Source organism: Takifugu rubripes, chromosome 13, assembly GCF_901000725.2.
Source record: "Takifugu rubripes chromosome 13, fTakRub1.2, whole genome shotgun sequence".
Taxonomy (NCBI): domain Eukaryota; kingdom Metazoa; phylum Chordata; class Actinopteri; order Tetraodontiformes; family Tetraodontidae; genus Takifugu; species Takifugu rubripes.
In genome coordinates this window covers 12,024,418-12,043,672 of record NC_042297.1, presented here as the reverse complement: position 1 = coordinate 12,043,672, position 19,255 = coordinate 12,024,418, and the positions used below count along the sequence as shown (strand labels likewise).

The 19,255-nt window shown below is 44.7% G+C and overlaps 4 protein-coding genes across 4 annotated transcripts in view; all 4 read left to right on the top strand.

Moving 5' to 3' along the window:
- The first annotated feature begins 88 nt into the window (after window positions 1-88).
- LOC101063740 (troponin I, fast skeletal muscle) lies at window positions 89-2,077 on the top strand. The gene is made up of 6 exons (XM_011609845.2): window positions 89-197; window positions 275-311; window positions 1,049-1,177; window positions 1,272-1,361; window positions 1,431-1,610; window positions 1,719-2,077. Exons 1-6 carry the CDS (start codon window positions 190-192, stop codon window positions 1,833-1,835), a joined length of 561 nt encoding a protein of 186 aa, XP_011608147.2. The 5' UTR covers window positions 89-189; the 3' UTR covers window positions 1,836-2,077.
- A 379-nt stretch (window positions 2,078-2,456) lies between these two features.
- Window positions 2,457-6,302, top strand: aph1b (APH1B gamma secretase subunit). Its single transcript, XM_003969613.3, has 6 exons — window positions 2,457-2,762; window positions 3,303-3,473; window positions 4,373-4,446; window positions 4,602-4,724; window positions 4,798-4,925; window positions 5,313-6,302. The coding sequence occupies exons 1-6, from the start codon at window positions 2,650-2,652 to the stop codon at window positions 5,478-5,480; spliced, it is 777 nt and encodes a 258-aa protein (XP_003969662.1). The 5' UTR covers window positions 2,457-2,649; the 3' UTR covers window positions 5,481-6,302.
- A 487-nt stretch (window positions 6,303-6,789) lies between these two features.
- On the top strand, window positions 6,790-9,521 carry LOC115251995 (putative protein TPRXL). The gene is made up of 5 exons (XM_029846085.1): window positions 6,790-7,107; window positions 7,305-7,356; window positions 7,830-7,884; window positions 9,122-9,385; window positions 9,447-9,521. The coding sequence occupies exons 1-5, from the start codon at window positions 7,047-7,049 to the stop codon at window positions 9,519-9,521; spliced, it is 507 nt and encodes a 168-aa protein (XP_029701945.1). The 5' UTR covers window positions 6,790-7,046.
- The window catches only part of otog (otogelin), a 28,468-nt gene continuing 18,592 nt past the window's right edge, over window positions 9,380-19,255 (top strand). The window contains exons 1-20 of the mRNA XM_029846257.1: window positions 9,380-10,289; window positions 10,791-10,892; window positions 11,072-11,229; window positions 11,908-12,029; window positions 12,130-12,338; window positions 12,492-12,622; window positions 12,720-12,826; window positions 12,950-13,059; window positions 13,316-13,441; window positions 13,515-13,623; window positions 13,715-13,761; window positions 13,872-14,017; window positions 14,961-15,093; window positions 15,378-15,555; window positions 16,066-16,190; window positions 16,330-16,542; window positions 16,624-16,789; window positions 17,515-17,589; window positions 17,896-17,939; window positions 18,167-18,332. Of these exons, the coding sequence (XP_029702117.1) occupies window positions 9,593-10,289; window positions 10,791-10,892; window positions 11,072-11,229; window positions 11,908-12,029; window positions 12,130-12,338; window positions 12,492-12,622; window positions 12,720-12,826; window positions 12,950-13,059; window positions 13,316-13,441; window positions 13,515-13,623; window positions 13,715-13,761; window positions 13,872-14,017; window positions 14,961-15,093; window positions 15,378-15,555; window positions 16,066-16,190; window positions 16,330-16,542; window positions 16,624-16,789; window positions 17,515-17,589; window positions 17,896-17,939; window positions 18,167-18,332 (3,164 nt within the window). The 5' untranslated portion in view covers window positions 9,380-9,592. The remainder of the gene's footprint in view (window positions 10,290-10,790; window positions 10,893-11,071; window positions 11,230-11,907; window positions 12,030-12,129; window positions 12,339-12,491; window positions 12,623-12,719; window positions 12,827-12,949; window positions 13,060-13,315; window positions 13,442-13,514; window positions 13,624-13,714; window positions 13,762-13,871; window positions 14,018-14,960; window positions 15,094-15,377; window positions 15,556-16,065; window positions 16,191-16,329; window positions 16,543-16,623; window positions 16,790-17,514; window positions 17,590-17,895; window positions 17,940-18,166; window positions 18,333-19,255) is intronic.

The window sequence follows — 19,255 nt, the reverse complement described above, 5'->3', positions numbered from 1 at the left end:
ATAGTTCCCAAAAGAAATTCCTCAAGCATCTGTTTGAGTCTCAGCTGCTCCCACCGACCCAGCCGAAGACAACTGGTGCAGCTCACGCGCACGCATACACACCGCAGACATGCACAGAAACTATAAATAGAGCACAAAGCACTGGTATTGCCATTCTTCTCTTTCTGTAGGCAGGAAGCTGCAGTCAGGATGGCGGAGTGAGTGTCAGCTTGAAAAGCATAAAGCATCAGCAGTAATCATCAGTGATTGTTTTCTTTCTCCTCTGTCTCTGCAGGAAAAAGATGTCATCGACTCGGAGGAATCAGCTTAAGGTAGAGTAAGATGGCGGCGGCCTGAACTTTGTATTTTCTTTATTTAAACATAAAGTCACACATTCATAAGTGCTGTTAAAGCAGAATTAAGCATCTTGGCTTGTCCTCTTAACTGCTTTATCCCTTTGGGGGTCACAATGGGTGAAGGCAGGTCCATCCCATGCAGGGCCCTATATAAACCTTTGTGGATTCATTAACTTGCTCAAGGATACCATTGTAGTGTGGGTCTGAAGGTGTTCTGGCACCTTCCCTTGCTACCAGAACACCTTCCATGGTTTGTCTGCACAGGGGCTTGAACCAAGAAGCCGCTGCTTCTCAGCCCAGTTCCCAACAGACTGAGCTACCACCACACGACCTTGCTTGCTTAGAATTAACTGCTTTGACATCAAAATGACACATTCTTTTTGGAGTGATGAGCACGTTTCCAGGGATGCTGGACTGTTTAGTTCGTGAATAACATCATATTTTTCTGAAAAAGAAACAAAACCTCAGAATCCCAAAATAAGGGCTTATTTATTGCTAGAAGAAAAGTTCAGAACAAACTATTGGTTCAAAGGGTTCAGCTTGAAACCCTTTTGAAGAGATTTACTCTGCAGAAAGCAGAGAAGAGCAGAACATATGTTTCGTTAGATAAAGCAAGCTTATTTAGACAAAAAAAAAGAATGCCATGCATTACCATGCTTTAAAAAATAAATCTCTAAACCAAACATTTTATAGTCACCTCATTTTCCCGTCAGAACTTGCTGCTGCAAATCGGTGAGGCCATGTTGGAAGAGGAGGCACAGAGAGTAGCGGAGGAGAAGAGGAAGTACCTGAAGCAGCAGTGCCCCACCCTCTCCATCCCAGACAGCATGCAGTCGCTCCAGGTACACCTGCCTCTAGAATCTTAAATCTAAATTTCAGCAAAGCAACATATCAAGGCAACATAACGATTCAACCTTACTTACTCCTCATTTCCAGGAACTGTGTCGGAAACTTCACAAGCAGATCGATCTGGTGGATGAGGAGCGATACGACATGGAGCTCAAAGTTAAAAAGTCCAACAAGGAGGTACACCCCACGTCTGTACCCCGTCATGTCCTACCTGTATACGTCTCAGTAGCCATCTCCTTCCTTTAGATTGATGACCTGAAATCGAAGGTTCAGGATCTGAGCGGGAAGTATTTTAAGAAGCCAGTCCTCAAAAGGGTGCGGATGTCGGCCGACGCTATGCTGGCTGCTCTGTTGGGCTCCAAACACAAAGTGTCTATGGATCTCAGGGCCAATCTGAAGCAGGTCAAAAAGGAGCAGAAAGAGGAGGTGGGTGCTTTGTTTTACCAGACAACCTGAAGCCAAACTTCAAACAGGCTAAAGAAGATCAAGATCAAGATTTTTTTGACTGTATTATTGTGCATTCTGCTTCTTTAGGAGAAGCAAACAGGAGACTGGAGGAAGAACATTGAAGACAAGGCTGGCATGGACGGCAGGAAGAAGATGTTTGAGACAGAGACTGTACTGCATTACCGGACCAATAATTTCTCTTAGTACTGAGTCAATTTGGAAGAGTGCACAAATGCTGGAAAAAATATGGATTGTGGTGTTCTTCTATGTTCTTTATACAGACCATTTAATGAATGTGCTGTAACAGAACACATGCATACTGCAATGGATAAATAAAACACACTATAAAAGAAAATAAATATAAACTAACTATTAAACACACCATAGTGACAGTGCATGAAACATGAAGCTGTAATGAACTGATCTTTAAAGATCTTTCATTTCCAAAAATGAGTCAGTAAATCCTTGGGTGTGGGTTTGTGGTCACAGACTCAAAGCAGACCAAAAGCACGCAGAGTACCCACAGCAAGTGTAACATAGCGGAAGAGTGGTAAGGTATAAATATGCTATAATACATATGGAACCTCTACTCTATAACTCTAACTCTATAACTTTCTATAACTTTTTATAACTATTATTTAACTATTATAACTTATAACTAATTAAAATGAAATCATATCAGATAATAATACAATCAAGAGAAAGTATTGACATGCAAGGTAATTTGTTATCTAATGAAATACTGTATATACATACCGGTATATACAAAGCCCCTACAGTTTAAACACATTGTCTGTCTTGCCGGTTACAATAAAGTTTTTTTAAAAATCCGTGGTCATGTGATGACACGTGACGTCACGTGAAGACGCCGCCACCGTGATCTGGGAGCTCGAGGAAGTCAAAGCTAGCTGGACCTTTAAGCTATTAGCTACGATTTAAAGACAAATACATGTTAAATTGGTCTTGAAGAGAAGACGAGGTATTTTAACGCTGCTGTTTACGAACGCGAAGAGTGACAATGACGGCCGCGGTGTTCTTCGGCTGCACCTTCATCGCCTTCGGCCCAGCCATCTCCCTTTTTGTGTTTACTATCGCTCGGGAGCCGCTGCGAGTCATTTTCCTGATAGCAGGGTAAGTTTTTCCCTCCCCTAAGAATAGTAAACTTGCTTTAAATCGTGTCATGTGATCAATAAAAGATGGCGACAACAGTTCAGCGTCATCATTTAAAACTTAATTTACCGGTGCTATCCTGCTAACTTACAGGGACAGCTTCCCTAGCAACACATTAGCTTGCTTCCGTTTTCGGACACACCTCTTTTACAAAAAAAGGCTTAGTGAATTCCCTTAATAGACCTACTTGTAACACAGCTTCATGCTTTTATAAAGTATTTTCAATTTGTTCAGGCGTATGTGAGCGTTTTGCAGTCATGTATTGTGAATACAGTGTTCGGTGGACCACTGAACTTCACATCTGTCACGCCCAGCGTTTATCTAGCGCTTATTGCGTTTAATTGCGAAACATTTAAGCAGGTTAAAAAAAAGTGTTGACCTACAGCACAGTGATAATCATATCTTGTATGTTTGCAGAAGTATTAACTGTCATTAAAACAATTAGTGAAGTGATTCTTGTTTTCCAAACAAATGTCTTTATCGTTTTTCCCCCCCTCTCAGAGCGTTCTTCTGGCTGGTGTCTCTCCTGTTGTCCTCTCTGGTTTGGTTCATTTCTGTCCAAATCAGTAACAAGGAAAGTGCTTCTCAGCAGAAAGGTCTCCTGATCTTTGGAGTTGTGCTGTCTGTGGTGCTGCAGGAAACCTTCCGCTTCGGTTATTATAAGCTGCTGAAGTAAGTTACTGTCTGATTAATTTGTGACTTTTGAGTAAATCTTGAATGTGTTGCTGTCATTCTAAGGAATTTCATAGTTCCTCTTTAAAATCGAACCACATCATGCGTTTCAAAAGAATTCAGTTATTACTTATTATCTTTTTTATAAGTGGTTGTTGTGCCAATTTCAGCCTTCAATTGTTGTTTACTAGTCTTGAAAGTCCTCTTGGTCACCCTCATGTTTATTTAGTAGTTCTCAACAGTATTGGGTGGAAAACCTGAAATGATGTTTTTCGAGGCGCTCCACTCTGGAGGCCAGGGCTCGGCAACCCGCGGCTCTGGAGCCGCATGCGGCTCTTTGGCGCCGCCCTAGTGGCTTCCTGGAGCTTTTTCAAAAATATGAAAATGGAAATTGTTTTAATATAATTTCTGTATGAGGAAAAACGTGACAAACATTCTTAAAGTTTTCCAATGCTGTATAAAGGTGTATAATAAATATTTAATTTCAACATGTCATTATAATGGAAGGTAAACTTAAAGCTCCATTGTACAGCAGAGTGGCCACGTGGGGCGTCATTCTCTCCAGGATGCTGCAGGGAAAATAAACATTTCATCATGAATGCTCATTATGTATTTGTAGCCTACTTATCATTTGGAAAGTAGGTAATACAGCTAATATAGACACTTACCGCATGTGTTGCCTTTATTATAAGCCCTATATAAGGCTTTAATTTTTTGCGGCTCCAGACAGATTTCTTTCTTGTTTTTTTGGTCCAATATGGCTCTTCCAACATTTTGGGTTGCCGACCCCTGGTCTGCGTTCTATTTACGGGCAGCTCAAACAGAACTAAAGTTTTGCATTTCCACCCAAAACATCCTGTTTACTAAAAAAAAAACCAAATATCACGTTTGTCTTACAGAAAGGCGAATGAAGGCCTCCTCACTCTCAGTCAGGAGGAAACTATGCCAATCTCCATTCGACAGCTGGCCTATGGTACGGTTAATGTACGACAGTATATTAACATGTATGATGTATATTTAACACATCGCAAATGTTATATTCCCACTAATTGATCATTCCTGCTATTGTTCTGTTGCTAATTTGTAATATGCTCATTTTAAAGAATCAAAATCTTTGTTTTGCGGCAGTGTCTGGACTTGGTTTTGGATTCATGAGCGGCGCGTTCTCTGTGGTGAACATCCTGGCTGACTCTGTGGGTCCGGGGACCGTGGGGATACATGGAGACTCTCAGTACTATTTCCTGTCCTCAGGTAGGGGTGATTTTAATACTATGAATAGCTACTGCAGAGGAACAGCATGTAAGAGCCTTTACCCTTTTTCCAGCCTTTATGACCATGGCCATCATCCTGCTCCACATGTTCTGGGGGGTCGTCTTCTTCGACGCCTGTGAGAAGCAGCGCTGGTGGGCCGTAGCTGCCGTGGTCATCAGCCACCTCGCCGTTTCCTGTCTAGTGAGTTGTTTTGAAGGATTTTTCAATGTACCTAGATAGATGTCAAAGGTGCCGCTGCAGCAGTAAAGCAGGGAGCAGCTGTTACTGGTTGAACTGGTTGAACTGTAAAGTTCACACTCTTCTACAAACTGGTTTTAGTCACCAGTTTACATAAGCTTGTGTTGGCATGTGGCGTTGGCATATGAGTCATTTTTAATCTCCTTCAAACCCTAGAGCCATATTTAAAAGACTTTAAACCAGACATTGAGCAAAGACCACCATCTAGTGGACTAAAACTTCAATTAAATCATTTTTGGGGGGTTTAACGCTAATATAACTTACTTGAAATCTGGTTTAATGGTGACTAAACATTTAGATGTAAATTTGTTTTTTCCTTTTTTTGCACAGACCTTCCAGAACCCTGCGTATGTTAATAGTCTTGTCCCCACCTACGTCATCCTGTTGGTTATGGGCATCTGGGCGTTCTACACTGCTGGTGGTTCACTCAGAAACCTCAAACTCTGCATAACCTGCAAGGACAAGGACTTCCTGCTTGCAAACCACCGGTCCAGATAATACAGCATGTATGATTCTGTGGGCAGGATTCTCCATCCAGAGACATCTGCTGTGTCACTTAAGGGTTCTTTGGATGGGAGAAGACCAGCGCCTGATCTAATGAGCGTTTGGGTGGCCTCTAAAGCATTAAGAGACAGAATAAACCTATAAAAAAGATAAACCTGCAACAGACCTTACAATTCTGTAGGTACCTTCTACCGCTCTCAACAAATATTTCAAAGGGTGGGTGAATCTTTTTTGAACAAAACTGTATATTTATGCATTTTTTTTAATTGCCGATGTTTCACCTGTGAGATGTTATGGACTTTTTTTGTGATCTAATGCCATCTAAAGTTATTTCTCCTTTTTTTTGCCTTTTGAGTTAAAATGAAAAGGTTGTCTTTTTTGCTTTATATTTCAATTATATCACATCCATGTTGGTACATGCTGCTGCTAATTTCCGGCTAACATAAACAGATTTTGGGGTTTGTTTACGAGCTGCCATGCTGTCACCTTGAACAAACTATGACCATGATAGTTTTAGGTGTCCCATAGGACTACGGTAATTAATAATTCAGTTATTAATTTTGTGAATGTGACTGGAGGAAAAACATTTTAGCACAATAATCTGTGATTTGTATTTTTTAATTTTCTTGCTTTTGAAACACATCAGCCCTTTCCAATACATCAAACTATAGATTTTCCTTTTGATTATGAATTTGTTATAAACTTGTTTGTACAGTTTGTATCGATCAGTCTCCTGTGTATAAAGATGTAAAATTCCACTGTGTGTCACCTTAGACTGCTATAGTCCAGCTCCACTGAGTAAACATTTAAAACCATGATGTCTGCTAATGAAGTGCTGATTAATTGATCCGTCATTGTAGCTTTAGCCCCGCCCACTGCTCCCTCTCGCCTCTCATTTTTCCCGACTTGTTAGTTGTAACTTAATCCTAACAAGAATTCTTGAACTAGTGACTGATCCAAACCAGGAAGAAGCGCTGCATCAGAGTGCTGACTCCAATGATCATTTTAGTCTAGTTTAAATTGAACCTACACTTGGGGGCGTAAAAATGATTCAATATATTTACAGGAGAGGCTCTTATTTGAATGAGAAAAAAAACGTCAAATCCTAATTTTTGGAAAAAGCCGAGCTCATCTTTGCAAAAACGTGAACCTTTCCTCAGAAATAGTAAAAGTTGGTAAATATTTTAATTAATTGTAGCGTTAGAACAACCACTTACAACAGTTATATTTTGCTTTATATTATTGGACATAACTTTCAAAGCATTGAATAGCTCTCCAAATATTGTTGCCTAGCAACTATAGTAATGGAAGACAAATTCTGCTTGAACAACAGAACGATTTATTTATTAGCTACTCTGGACGTTAGTGGGCCTTTCTCGCCCCGCCCACCATATCTGCATATATTATGCTAATGAGCAGGTGCGTCGCTTCTTGAGGGGCCGCGGGCCGCTCGCAGGTGAGCCGGATGGAGCAGCGCGGGGAGCATCGGAAGTCCAGCCGAGGGGTTTTCACCAGGTGATGCTGTCTAAACCGGGCTGACTGCGGGTCCAGGAAACACGAATGGATTCCTATTTAGGACGTTTTTACTCTTTATTTGTGTATTTTGTTTTAATTTATCAAGGTGAGTGTCAGCCGCAGTCTCTTTAAAAGGTATCAATTTCAATTAAATACCGCGGGAGAAAGATATTTTTCATCCTAATTTAGGTGAAGTCAAAGCAGCTTTTTGTCTTGATTGGAGTAAACTTTTCTCCCCAGTTTTATCATTTTATCATTTATATTGATTGTTATTGTGACATCTTTAATGTCCTTATTTATTAGCACATCTGTCCTGGAGTGTTAAGAGAGAGAACTTTTCCAGTCAATTCAATAAGTGAGTAGATCTTTTTGAATTTACTGATGACATGGATTCATTTTTGTTGTCTTAAAAGTTGCTTCTTTTAAGCACTCATCTTGTGCAGCACACAGATTTGAGCTAATTACTGATGACGGCCTTTATTACTGAACTGAAGTAAAAGAGTGAATGGAAACCGTTGACAAATAAATCAGTTGAAATACAATTTTTCTGTGAAACAAACAATACAAAAAAACCCTTAAATTTACTGGTAATTTAATTTTCTGAAAGGAAATCAACTAGGATGTGTAATTTTCCCCAATATCTTCCAGAATTGATTAGAATAAGCTGCAAGTGGAGTGAATTTGTTATGGCCTTGATAGTTTTCCTTTTCTGGTTGATTGATTTTTTTTTTTTGATGGGTTGATTCCTGGTCGGTGGTGGGTTCATGGTACGAGGGGGGGTAATATGCAGCAGGAACAATCCTCTCCTTGTTCTCTCTGTCCCAACAGTGGGAGCACCAGTATAAAGCAGCCGAAATGGGACACCACTTCCCAGGGAGGGCAGGTAGGCAGCCACATTGATCATTGATGCTGATGGAGCTGCTCCGTACGGCAAACACGCAGCCAGAATCCCCCCCCCCCCCCCCAGCCCCCCAGCCCCCCGCCAAAAAAACTAACACAGCAACGATGGAGAGAAGAGAGAAGAGTTCCAGTATCAACCTCCATCATGTAGTTACATATGGGATGTTGACTGTTGTTCTCTTTAATGTGTTTGAATGCGTTTTATGTAGAAAACAATCGCTTCCCATGAGAGCAGGCGGCAACCATACCTCGATGACACATAAAGATATTGACTCCTAATTTACACTCCCCTAATGGGAACATGCATACGAGGGAGTCCCAACAGGCTTCCCCGTTGTCTCCTCCGTCCCCTATTGGCAGGTTCGTTGGCCTGAATGCGGTCGTCCCTTTGTCCGGGTGTCTTTTACCTCGCAAAGGCGTGAAAATGCCGTCCAAAGCTAAAGGGGTTATGGATAACTTATAGAACAATTAGCAGCGCAGGTCACAGAGCTCATCTATCACATGTCACATCTTTGAGCTTTGACTCCACAATCACGGTGACAGCTGGGTGGACATTGCTGTGTTCCTGTGTCTCCGATCCCTGATACTCATGTTTGATTAATAATTTAGCGTCTCCAGCCCCTTGTGTCCCCTCGCCATCTGCTTTTGTCCTGCCCTTTGTAGTGAAAGTTTGAGAGCTCAGGTGTCCAAGGTGTGGGAGAAGCTTTAGGATCTTTAATTCTAGTGCCGCTCCCGTGATTCTTCACAGTCTTTAGGAGTTCTGCAAACCACTGAAACAAGTTCCAGAAAGCAGAAAGCGACTCGTCTCCTTTCTCCGTATCATCGTCTGATTCCTCTGACGTGGGAAAACACACCAGGGAGAGGGTGGGGGAGGGTGGGGTGGTCCGCCTGGATGGGAAAACTGGGTTGGAAGTCACAGAGGAGTTGTGAATGATGGCTGGATGACAACTCTTTTCTCTCTGTGGGTTCTTCTTTTCCCAGGGCTGCCTCAGGTGCTGCCCTTTATTCTTTTCAACCATAACCCAAATAAAGAATTGTAGAATCTAAAGGGTTTTTTTAATTTTTTTTTTTATTTTAAACATGATTATTTCATAAAGAGAGGTGTGATCAGCCTGTTTCAGCCTCCTCAGACTTGAATCACACGAATATGAATGAAGCTTCTTCCTGCAGCAGTCATGTTAATACAGTTTCTTTCCCTCCATGTATCTGCCACTACACAGCCCAGTCCACCCCCCGGCGGCCAGTTGCGAGTGAACTGGAGTGCCGGGTCAAATGTGACGTCCAACGGGACCTCCTCGTGGACCCTCAGCTCCAACCAGGCTAGTCAGACACCATCAACTTCGCCCAACCGGTTGCTCGGCAGCGCAGCATCGTCCAGTCAAAATGCAACTGAGCTCAAATCCAACCGGTCCCAAACTAGCTCAAAGTTCTCCACCAAATCTCCAGACACCCCGACACCAAGCGGCCGCTCACCACCTAGCACGGTTCCAGCTAGCCGATCGCTGGGGAGTGCAGCGACAACCGTTCCTTCTCCAGCGCTCGTAGAACTTGCTGAGCCGTCGCATGCTCAACCGCCAACTGAAACGCCACAATTCGACCCAGCTCGGTCCAGCTCATTAGCACCGAACCCATTAGTTACCGTCACATCAATAACCAGTGTGTCCCAGAAAAATGCAAAAACAACTTCTCCCATGGCCGCAGAGACCAACGGCCACACAAACACGCCAGTTATTTCACGTCAGCCGTCACTCAACGCAGCATCAGCCGGCCGATCGAGCCTGACAGGAAGCAGTCAGTCACCGGCCGCTACAATGCTAACTGGCCGAACAGGCAGCCAAAGCCCTCCGGTTCAACCCCCAACAAAGATTACTGACCAATTGCCAACAGCCGCGATACCGTCCAGCCGCTCACAACCAAATTTCACCGTAAAACCAGGCAGCCAGTGGTCAACTATCCCAGCACCACCAAGGCAGTCGGCGGTTAGTGCGGAAAAAATGAGCCCAACGCTGGCCAATGTAGAACCAGTCAGTCAGTCAGCACACAGCAGCCCCGCCGCCTTTACTGACCAGTCTAGTACGAAGTCAAGCCAGTCACCTCTCCAGGAAGTGCAAACAAGCCCATCTGAAAGCAGTCCAGTCCCATCACACCTCCCACCCCCCACCAGGACCTCATCCACAAGTGTTCAGCCCAAGCATACATCCTCACCAACAGCCTCACCTGGTCAGGCAGCACCACCTGACCAACCCCTGAGCACTACAGACCAGTCCTTAACCGGTTCAGCATCGCAGCATAACACAATCTTTCCACCAGATGAGCATCCAGTCAATATTTCACTGCTCACCAGGCAGGCGAAAGAATCTTTAAAGTCATCGCTGCGCAGAATTTCAGGTAGGCCGAGAGATTTTCCTTATTTCTTCTGACTCACTTTTAAGTGTTTCTTGTCAGGTCGGCCAGTTTCTCCTCATCTGGCGCAAACCTGGCAGGTGTTTAAGATGAATTATAAAATGTTCCAACTTCTCCCCGCACACGCTTGCACACAGACGTGCACAATTCCTGGACTGAACAGCAGGAGAATAGCCTTTATCTGATTCACCCCTCACAAACCCTGGGTCTCTGTGGTACCTGGGCTTACGGGGGTCATGGCTGGCTGGGCAGACAAGCTTCAAGCCCACTGAGCAGATGGTGTTACTCCTGTTTGGTGCTTGGTGGTGCGTTCAGGAACGGAACATTTGGCAGAGAGCTGACAGATGGCAAAGATAGCAAAGATATTTTAGCTGTTTTTCTTATGGGCTGCCTGATTCAAAATGGTCATTTAGCATTTAAGATTATGTTTCCAGTCTAATTAGTACCATTGTAACTGTGTGTGTGTGTGTGTGTGTTGTCTCTCAGCCCAGTCCTGTGCGTTTCCTTGCCTTAACGGCGGTCAGTGTGTTCAGTCAGAGTCATGTGACTGCAGCTTGTATCGGGCTACTGGACACAGGTGTCAGACAGGTAAACTACGCAGCCTTTAGTCGTTTTCTTTTTTAACTTTGCTTTATTCAAGTTCAGATTAATTGTTTTCATCGAGTTTGTACAAAAACACACTGATAACCAGAACTGATTTTCTTTAGCCAAGTTGAGACGAAATCTTGTGAAATATTCTGAAATTCTGTCAATATTCTTCTGTCCAGTTCCAAATCCTGGCTTTGAGAGGGAGATGACCTGCAGGACGTGGGGTCAGTACAACTTTGAGACCTTTGACGGACTCTACTACTACTTCCCCGGGCGTTGCACCTACACGCTGCTCAGGGACTGCGAGGAAACCACCCAGGCTGGCCTGGTTGTCCAGGTTAGAGCAGACTTCCGACTTCAGGCTCCACAGATGCCTTCGGCCCCCTGCCAGCATCTGGCCGCGGACAGTTTTAAGTCCGAAAACACTCTCCCCTTTCTTGCGCTCTTGAAGTTCCATCTTAGCCTAAAGGAAGGATTTATTCTGAAGATTAGTGAAAGCTATCTGGTTATTAAAGTCAATTACCATTAAATACTGCAATTACCCAGCATGCCAGTAAAGTAAGTACAACAGACCAGGACTTTGTCCTCCTGAGAAGGGAGTGGGTAGCATATCTGAGCAGGGGAAATGACCAAATACACTATTTTTAATTAAAGCAAATGAATAATTGCAATGTTCTTAAGGGAAACTTGCATCTAGAAGATATTCAGAAGCAGAGATTCAGTTTTTTTTTTTTTTGCAATAGACCAAACCCTGCACAAAAAAATGAATTAACAATAACGTTTGTAATGTCCAGCCTTATTTAATCTAGATAATGTTCATTAAACAGCTGCTTTTAAGGCCAACAGACATTAAAGTCTGTTGCATTTTAAACCTATTTTCCACCGTTTGAAGAAACTGTCAGATGCTAAACTGGCATCGCGGTTTAGCATCTGCATCCCAAGCCTCGTTCACCGTTATAATGACCTCATGCACGGTTCACCACCATCGTTCTCCTTTCTTTCTGAATGTTTGCAGGTCCACAACGATCAGCACTGTAACTCTGCACCTTACACCTGCCAACGCTCTGTCAGCATCTTCCTCCCGTGGGAGGGTGAGCTCCGCCTCCACGCCACTGCTGTCACTTTCAAAGGCCAGAGGTCAGTGGCCGAGATGCCCCCGATCACACACACACCAAGTAGTTCCCCCACATCAGGGTAGTATTGATTTCCATGCTGCCCTGGCGGTGTCTGTGTCTAGTCTGCAGCTGCCTCATCGCATCCACGACCTGCAGCTGGAGCAGATCTCACAGTACGTGTTGGTGACGCGGCAGCAAGGCTTCACCCTGGCGTGGGAGGGAGGCGGTGGGTCCGTTTACATCAAACTCAGCCCGGAGTTTGTGGGTACAACCTGCGGCATGTGCGGGAATTTCAATGCTGACGTCCAGGATGACCTGAGGACGAGCTATGGTAAAACTACAGGAGATGACATCATAGATGGAATTATTTAAGTATAATAACAGAAGGCAGAAACCTTGTTGTTTCTATCTATCCATCCATCCGTGTGACACTTGTACTGTAGGTAGAAGCAAAGGCAGAATCTCTTTGTTGTCTGCCTCCCAGGTGTGCTAACTCACGACGTAGAAATGTTCGGGAACAGCTGGGTGGAAGCGGAGCCGCGTGAGGCCCAGTGTCCCATCGTTCCCTCTGGTTTCCCTTCACCCTGTGCTGCAGTTGATGCTCACGTCCTGTTGGTAAGCGGGCAGAGAAGTGTGAAAACGACCGTTGAACTGGAACAGTTTGCACGGGGACGAAGTGGAATTGACTGATATTGATGTGCTGGCTTGGCAGAAGGTGGAGGAGGTGTGTGCGATGCTGCTGGACCCTCCCTTTCAGAGCTGCCACGAGCTGGTCAGTCCTCTGTCTTACATGGCCAGCTGCTCCAATGACCTCTGCACGTAAGAACATTCAAAGCTGCACCTTAATCTAAATTCCAATGGTGCTCATGAACACTCAGTGGTTTTATCACTACAATCGCTCTGCTTGGTGCCAGTAGTTTTACATTTGGTACTCTGTTGAAGGTCGGGCCCCAGCGGTGAGGCGGTATGTCAGGTGTTCAGCGAGTATGCCCGGGCCTGCGCGCACGCTGACCACCCACTGCACGACTGGAGGCAACAGATTCCTCACTGTGGTGCGGCTGACTTGTGTTTCCAACTGTGCACCACTGAAAACCAAAACAGTGCTGCTTTAGTTCAGCCTTTTTAGTACTTAAAAGGGTAAATTAAGAAAGGGGGATACAGTATCTTTATCTCATTAGCATCTAAAATAAAGCAGTTTAATGCTCCTATTGCCACCAAGTCAGCTATCACGAGGCAAGGAGGGAACATTTTGTTAAATTACTCTTTTGTGCTGAAGAATCATTGGATGTTGCTACTATTTCTGAGCAGAGAGGCAGTGTTCAGAGGGTCTGGGGTACAGGGAATGTATCAACTGCTGCCCGGCTTCCTGCAACCTGGAGCGAACGTGCATCGACAGCAAGCTGGCATGTCTGGATGGATGCTACTGTCCCGATGGTGACTTGCTCTGCCCCTCAACGTCTCAGCTGCGTGTTGGTCAGCTCTTACAATGTCTTCCGTCCTTCCTCAGGTCTGATTTATGACGACGGGAGTTGCGTGATGCCATCCGACTGCTCCTGCGAGTATCACGGCATGTTTTACCCACCTGGACACACGCTGCAGGAGGAATGCAACAACTGGTCAGCAACTTCATGAGCCACATTTATTTCATTATTTCTGTATTGATTCACTTTTAATTATCTGTTTCATGGTGCCATCTTCCATTTTCAGTACATGCTTGGCTGGAGTGTGGAACTGCACCGACTACAACTGCCCTGGTTTGTTTCATCTCTGTAGATACCAGAAATCACAAGATATGTCAGATGGAAAGAACGAAAGTGTCAAGCAGGTCCAAATAAAAAACAAAAATGTCTCCGTCTCTTTGCAGGCGAGTGCTCAGTGACTGGAGATATGTATTTTCAGTCCTTTGATGGTCGGATCTACACCTTCTCTGCAACCTGTCAGTACGTCCTTGCTAAAAGTCGCAACTCTGGGAGATTTACTGTCACCATCCAGAACACACCCTGTGGAGCTGTGAGTGTTATTTTAAATAAATTGCTTTTTTTTAAATAAAGAAAAAAAAAGAACAGTTTAAGTTTTAGTAGACCTGAAGCGACGCTGGTATTATTTAGGTAAAAAGCATCAAATTTTAAATGGAATGTTAGGTTTTCGGCTCCTCTTGGCGTAAAGCCACGTTATGCATCTAAACTCTTGAGATTTCTTTTTAAATGGACAACATTCCAGGGTCTCCCCGGCCCCTCCTCCCTGCAGACCTTTCCCAGCAGCTGAGTCTTTGAAATAGATGTCAAGCTGATCGGAGGGACGGCGTGAGAGCGCTAACCAACAACTGAACAGGATTAGCTTCTCTGGCCTGAGTGACAGAGTTGTGGCCTGCTTTGTAGTGAGGAGGGAGGTGAAGAGAGGTGCTGTTGGTGGGGGGGGGGGGGGGATTTGGACAGAGATCTGGAAGTGAATGATGGGAAGAGCGGAACAAGGAGGAGGGGGTGCTCAAACCTTTCACCTATGAAAGAGATGATTCATAGAAGCGGGATCACTTACTGCTGTTTTACTTGGGAAAACATGTCTCACTTGTACAAAACTGTTTTTTTTAATAGAAATGAAGAAAGGAGCTTTTGGTCAGGTAAAACCCAACGGTTTGTGGAGACCGGTAGTGTTCCATAGGAGTTGATATCAACCCTGCATCGTTCATTCTATATATAAGTGACACTTGTGTGGTGTCAAGCCAATTAGAATTTTAAGCATCCTGAAGCAGTTAGCAACAGTTAGCCGACGACCCAAACCCAACAATTGTGAGACATGAATAAAAATGATCTGCAATGTTCACTTTATTGATGTCTTTACATCTTTAAAGCAGCTAACTGTTGTCTTATCCTCTTGGTTTTTGTCTTGTAGTGTAGTTGAATTGCAGTTATTTGTGTTTCACATGTTCACTGAAGCATTTTGTCTTGTTTTGCAGAATTTGGATGGAGCCTGCATCCAATCAGTTAATCTGGTGATTGACGAGGATCCGAGAACTGAGATTACACTGAGCCATGTGGGAGAGGTGTACAGGGCTGGACAGTACCGCATCTCCCTGCCCTATTCAGATGGTAACTATATTGTCATTTAGCACATCAAAATTCACACCTGCTGGAGTCTTTCTATGTTGCTTAATTTTTGCTTCACTGAAGTCAAAAGATAAAAAATATGGAGTGATTGTTCCCTCATCTTCGAAGTTTTAATAGCAGTTGTGTCACTGATGGTTAGGTGGCAGCACTGAGCCAATCAATGGGCCTAAAACAATGAGCTTTTAATTTCAAAAATGTCAAAAGCTGTAAATAATGCAGTAATGAAGCTTGAAACCCTAAACCTCCTTCTTAATCCGCCCACACAGACCTGGTCCACATCCAGGAGTTGTCGTCCATGTTCCTGCAGGTGAAGACGGCGTTCGGTCTGCGTCTGCAGTACAGCGGGGCAGATTTCCGCCTCTACCTTCAGGCCGATGAGCACTGGAAGGACGACACGGTCGGCCTGTGCGGCACCTTCAATGGCAACATCCAAGATGACTTCCTGTAAGTGTGTGCAGCTGAACTCTGACCTCTCCCACCGTTGTCCCCCTCCCCAAAATGATTAAATGAGCGAGCATACTCCAGTTTCAGTGGGGGCTGACGGTGAAGTGCTCTCTCTCTCTCTCTCTTTCTTTCTCTCCCTCCCTCTCTCTCTCTTGCCCCTCACACACACTCTCTGTGTAATGCACACTGGCGAGACGGCTCTGCATCAAAAGCCTCGTGCTCTGATCGGCTCTTTTAAGCAAGGCAGATCAGTGCTTCAACAAGTAATTTACTGTTAGCAGAATAGGGGCTTCACTTTAGCAGACGGTAAAGGCCGCGAAGGCCGGATGTGGTCTAACAGCTGTTAATGGATATACGGCGGAAACGCTCTACACAGGCTTTTAAATAACATTTGGTTAGAGTTCCTGTAGCTCCTCTGTCAATCACCGCCAAAGCAGCGACACCCTCATGGGGCAGCGACCTCCCGTGTCAGTTTCAGTACATGACCGATCTGCACTGCCCCCCCTTCAGGTCTCCCTCAGGTATGATCGAGAGCACTCCTCAGCTGTTTGGAAACGCCTGGAGGGTTTCGTCTGCCTGTGTGTCCAGCCTGATCAGCCCTCAGCTGGATCCCTGCGACACGCACCAGCAGGCTGGTCAGTTTATGTCTGTTAAGCTACTGTGGTGACAGAGAAAAGTGTCCAGTGGTTTCATTGTAATATTTGTAACCTCACTGTGATGCTATCATTAGCCAATGCTAATGGCAATTCCTACCCCCCCCCCTCTCTCGTGCAGTGGCTTATGCGTCTGAAATGTGCGATGTCCTGAACCAGGATCTGTTCTCCGCCTGTCACGAGCACCTCAGTCCCACAGCGTTTCACAGGCAGTGTCGCTCGGACACCTGCAAGTGCGGGACGCCCTGCCTCTGTTCCTCACTCGCCCACTACGCCCACCACTGCCGCCGATTCTCCGTCGTCGTTGACTTTCGATCACAGGTTCCAGACTGTGGTGAGTTTTCAGCAAAGTCACATTTAGTCCTGTTTTCCCTTTATAGAAGCCATGTTTTTCTCTCTCTCTTTACCACTATAGCAACCACCTGTCCTCCCACCATGCAATATGGTCCCTGTGTGTCGTCCTGCCAGAGCCGTTGCTCCGCCCTCTCTGTCCCGCAGCATTGTGGGGAGGAGTGTGAGGAGGGCTGCGTGTGCCCCTCTGGAACCTTCTACAACCACCGAACACAGACCTGTGTGCACCGGTACTGTAGGACTGATTGGAAAAGGAGAATCCTGAAACATATCCCGGGTTATTGCACGGGAAACCATCACTTTGGTGCTGATTTTAGCGAGGGGTCGTTGTCCTCCCTGCAGAACACCGAGTAGCTCATTAAAACGGCTAACGGGGCCAGAATCACTCCAACATAAAAGCAATCCTCTCAAAGCGATATTTGTGTCTGCTCTGAAGTTTAGGTCGGCCTTTAAGTGGGGAGCCTTGTATCTTTTTACCTACAAGACGTTACAGAGCTCGAGGAGGAGCTCGGTAATTGTGCTCTCTGCTCTGCCCTCGAAGACATGCAGCTTAATTCCTCTTAAATGTCCCAGGTTTTTACATCCTAGAACAGCCCCGTGTCTCACTTACCTTGTGATAGAGTTACAGTCAAGGAATTCACCGTAAAACCCCCCTTTCATTCCCACTCAGGCTGGAACCGATACAGATATTTGAGAACCAGTGAGAAAAAAAATTGTGATACAGGGAACGATGTGTGGCCCGCGTGTTACAAATGTCGCAGTCTCATCCTCAACGCATTGGGAATAATGCAATGGGAATAATGCAAATCCTATATAGCTTCAGGTTTTCTAATAATAAGTGGCTGTTCAAATCCATAAAGTGAGCTGTGTATTATTCTAAAGATCTTAAAGCTGGTACACAGCGAGATTACTCCTCCGTCACCACATAAACGTGTGATTGGTGTCTTGTTTCCAGGAGCGAGTGTCCCTGCAGTTTCCTCGGAGCCGATTATGAGCCAGGAGACGTGGTCATGACATCAGCAGGTGTTCAGTAAGCTCCTTCGCCGCCATATCAACATCCATTTTCTCAGCCGGGAAAACATCCTGACCAAAGTTCATTCATCTTTGTGACTGATGATGAAGAATCCTTTGGCCTCTGCACTGGAAATGTTTCTGCCCAACTGGGTGTTTTTAATTTGCTTTAAATTTAATAACATTTTAATGATTTAATTTTAAACACACTGGAGAATGTCAGAGATCAGAAAGATTAAACTTGGACTTTCCTGAGTTCATGCTTTTGTAAATAAGGTCTAAAATTAGGAATAACTAATTCTGTCTTCGTTGTGTTTCTCGGTAGGCTCTGTTTGAATGGGAAACTGGTCTCCCAGACAACGGGAACTGGTAAGAGGCTTAATTCTTGTTGCTATTGTGGAGGTCATAGTGAGAGTTCATCCGTGTTACTTTGTCACTCTTGAGCTAGCATTACACAGCCGTAGGATGCATCTATACTGTCTGTTGCCTCCGGAGGCAGCAGTGAGTCGTTGTGGCCACACAGACTGGGGTATAAAGAGCTTCTATAAAGAGCATGTAAGAGCTTTTACTGAAACTGTCTCCTTTGCCTCCTGCAGAGAAACGGTGTCCAGCAGGCCAGACCTACCAGAACTGCTCCGAGGAGGAAGACGGACTCTTGTCAGGAAGGGGCGTGGCCTGCGAACAAACGTGCGAGTCGTACCTGCTCAACCTGACCTGCTCGACGCACGAGCCATGCGTGCCGGGATGCAGCTGCCCTCCTGGGTGAGTGATTCCCGCCATCAATACTGATGTGTTGTATGCAAATCCAGATTAGAGGATCGGCCACTCCTGATGTATGAATCAGTCCATTTCATCGCGACCTTTCAGTGATTAAAGGTTAAGAAATGACGGTGGAGCATGAAGAAACCTCAGGTCATTTCTAAAAATGTCACGAGCCAGGAATAATCTCATTGGCACTGGGTCAAAGAGCAGCAATTTTAGGAGCCGCTGATTCAGGTTATCTCAGGCAAAGGTCGTAAGTTATATTTTGGGTGTTTCACGTTGTCTTGCTGTGATTTGGGTTTTTTTTTTGTGCGTCCGGAGAAAGAAGTCTTTACATCCAACAGACCGGAGCAGATTACAGGTCACCTGATCCATGTAATCCTGCTGGATGTCAGCCTAAAAGGAGCGTTCTGTGACGTCAGCCGTCGTAGTTATAAAGGCAGAACTCATTGATTGTTGATCATTCAGTGATTCATTTATTCCTGCTCGTCACTTTAAGCTCTCTGACCTTTGTGCCAATGACATTCACGTAATTAAATTTCCCCACAAGTCACAGTTCACCTGTTTAATGATGGACACAGAATCTGATCCAGTTCTGCTCCCACCCACATGTTGAGTCCCTGCCTTATCTGGAGCCTTTAGTATGCGGGTTTGAGAGTTTGAAGATGAATCAGAAAGAAAACTCTGAGCATAATCTATAAGTAAATAAAACTAAGGTAGCTGTGTTAATCTAAATGTTGCATATGTGCTCCAGATGCTGTCACATGACCGACGCTGGTGAAAGATTATTTCATGTCTCGTTTGCCATGGACAAAATAGATTGAAGATTTGATATTCATACCATAATATTTCTAGGAATCAAAGTTGAAGTCAAAGAGGGGTCACATATTCAGGGATATAATCAGTGCGGTACCCAACAAATT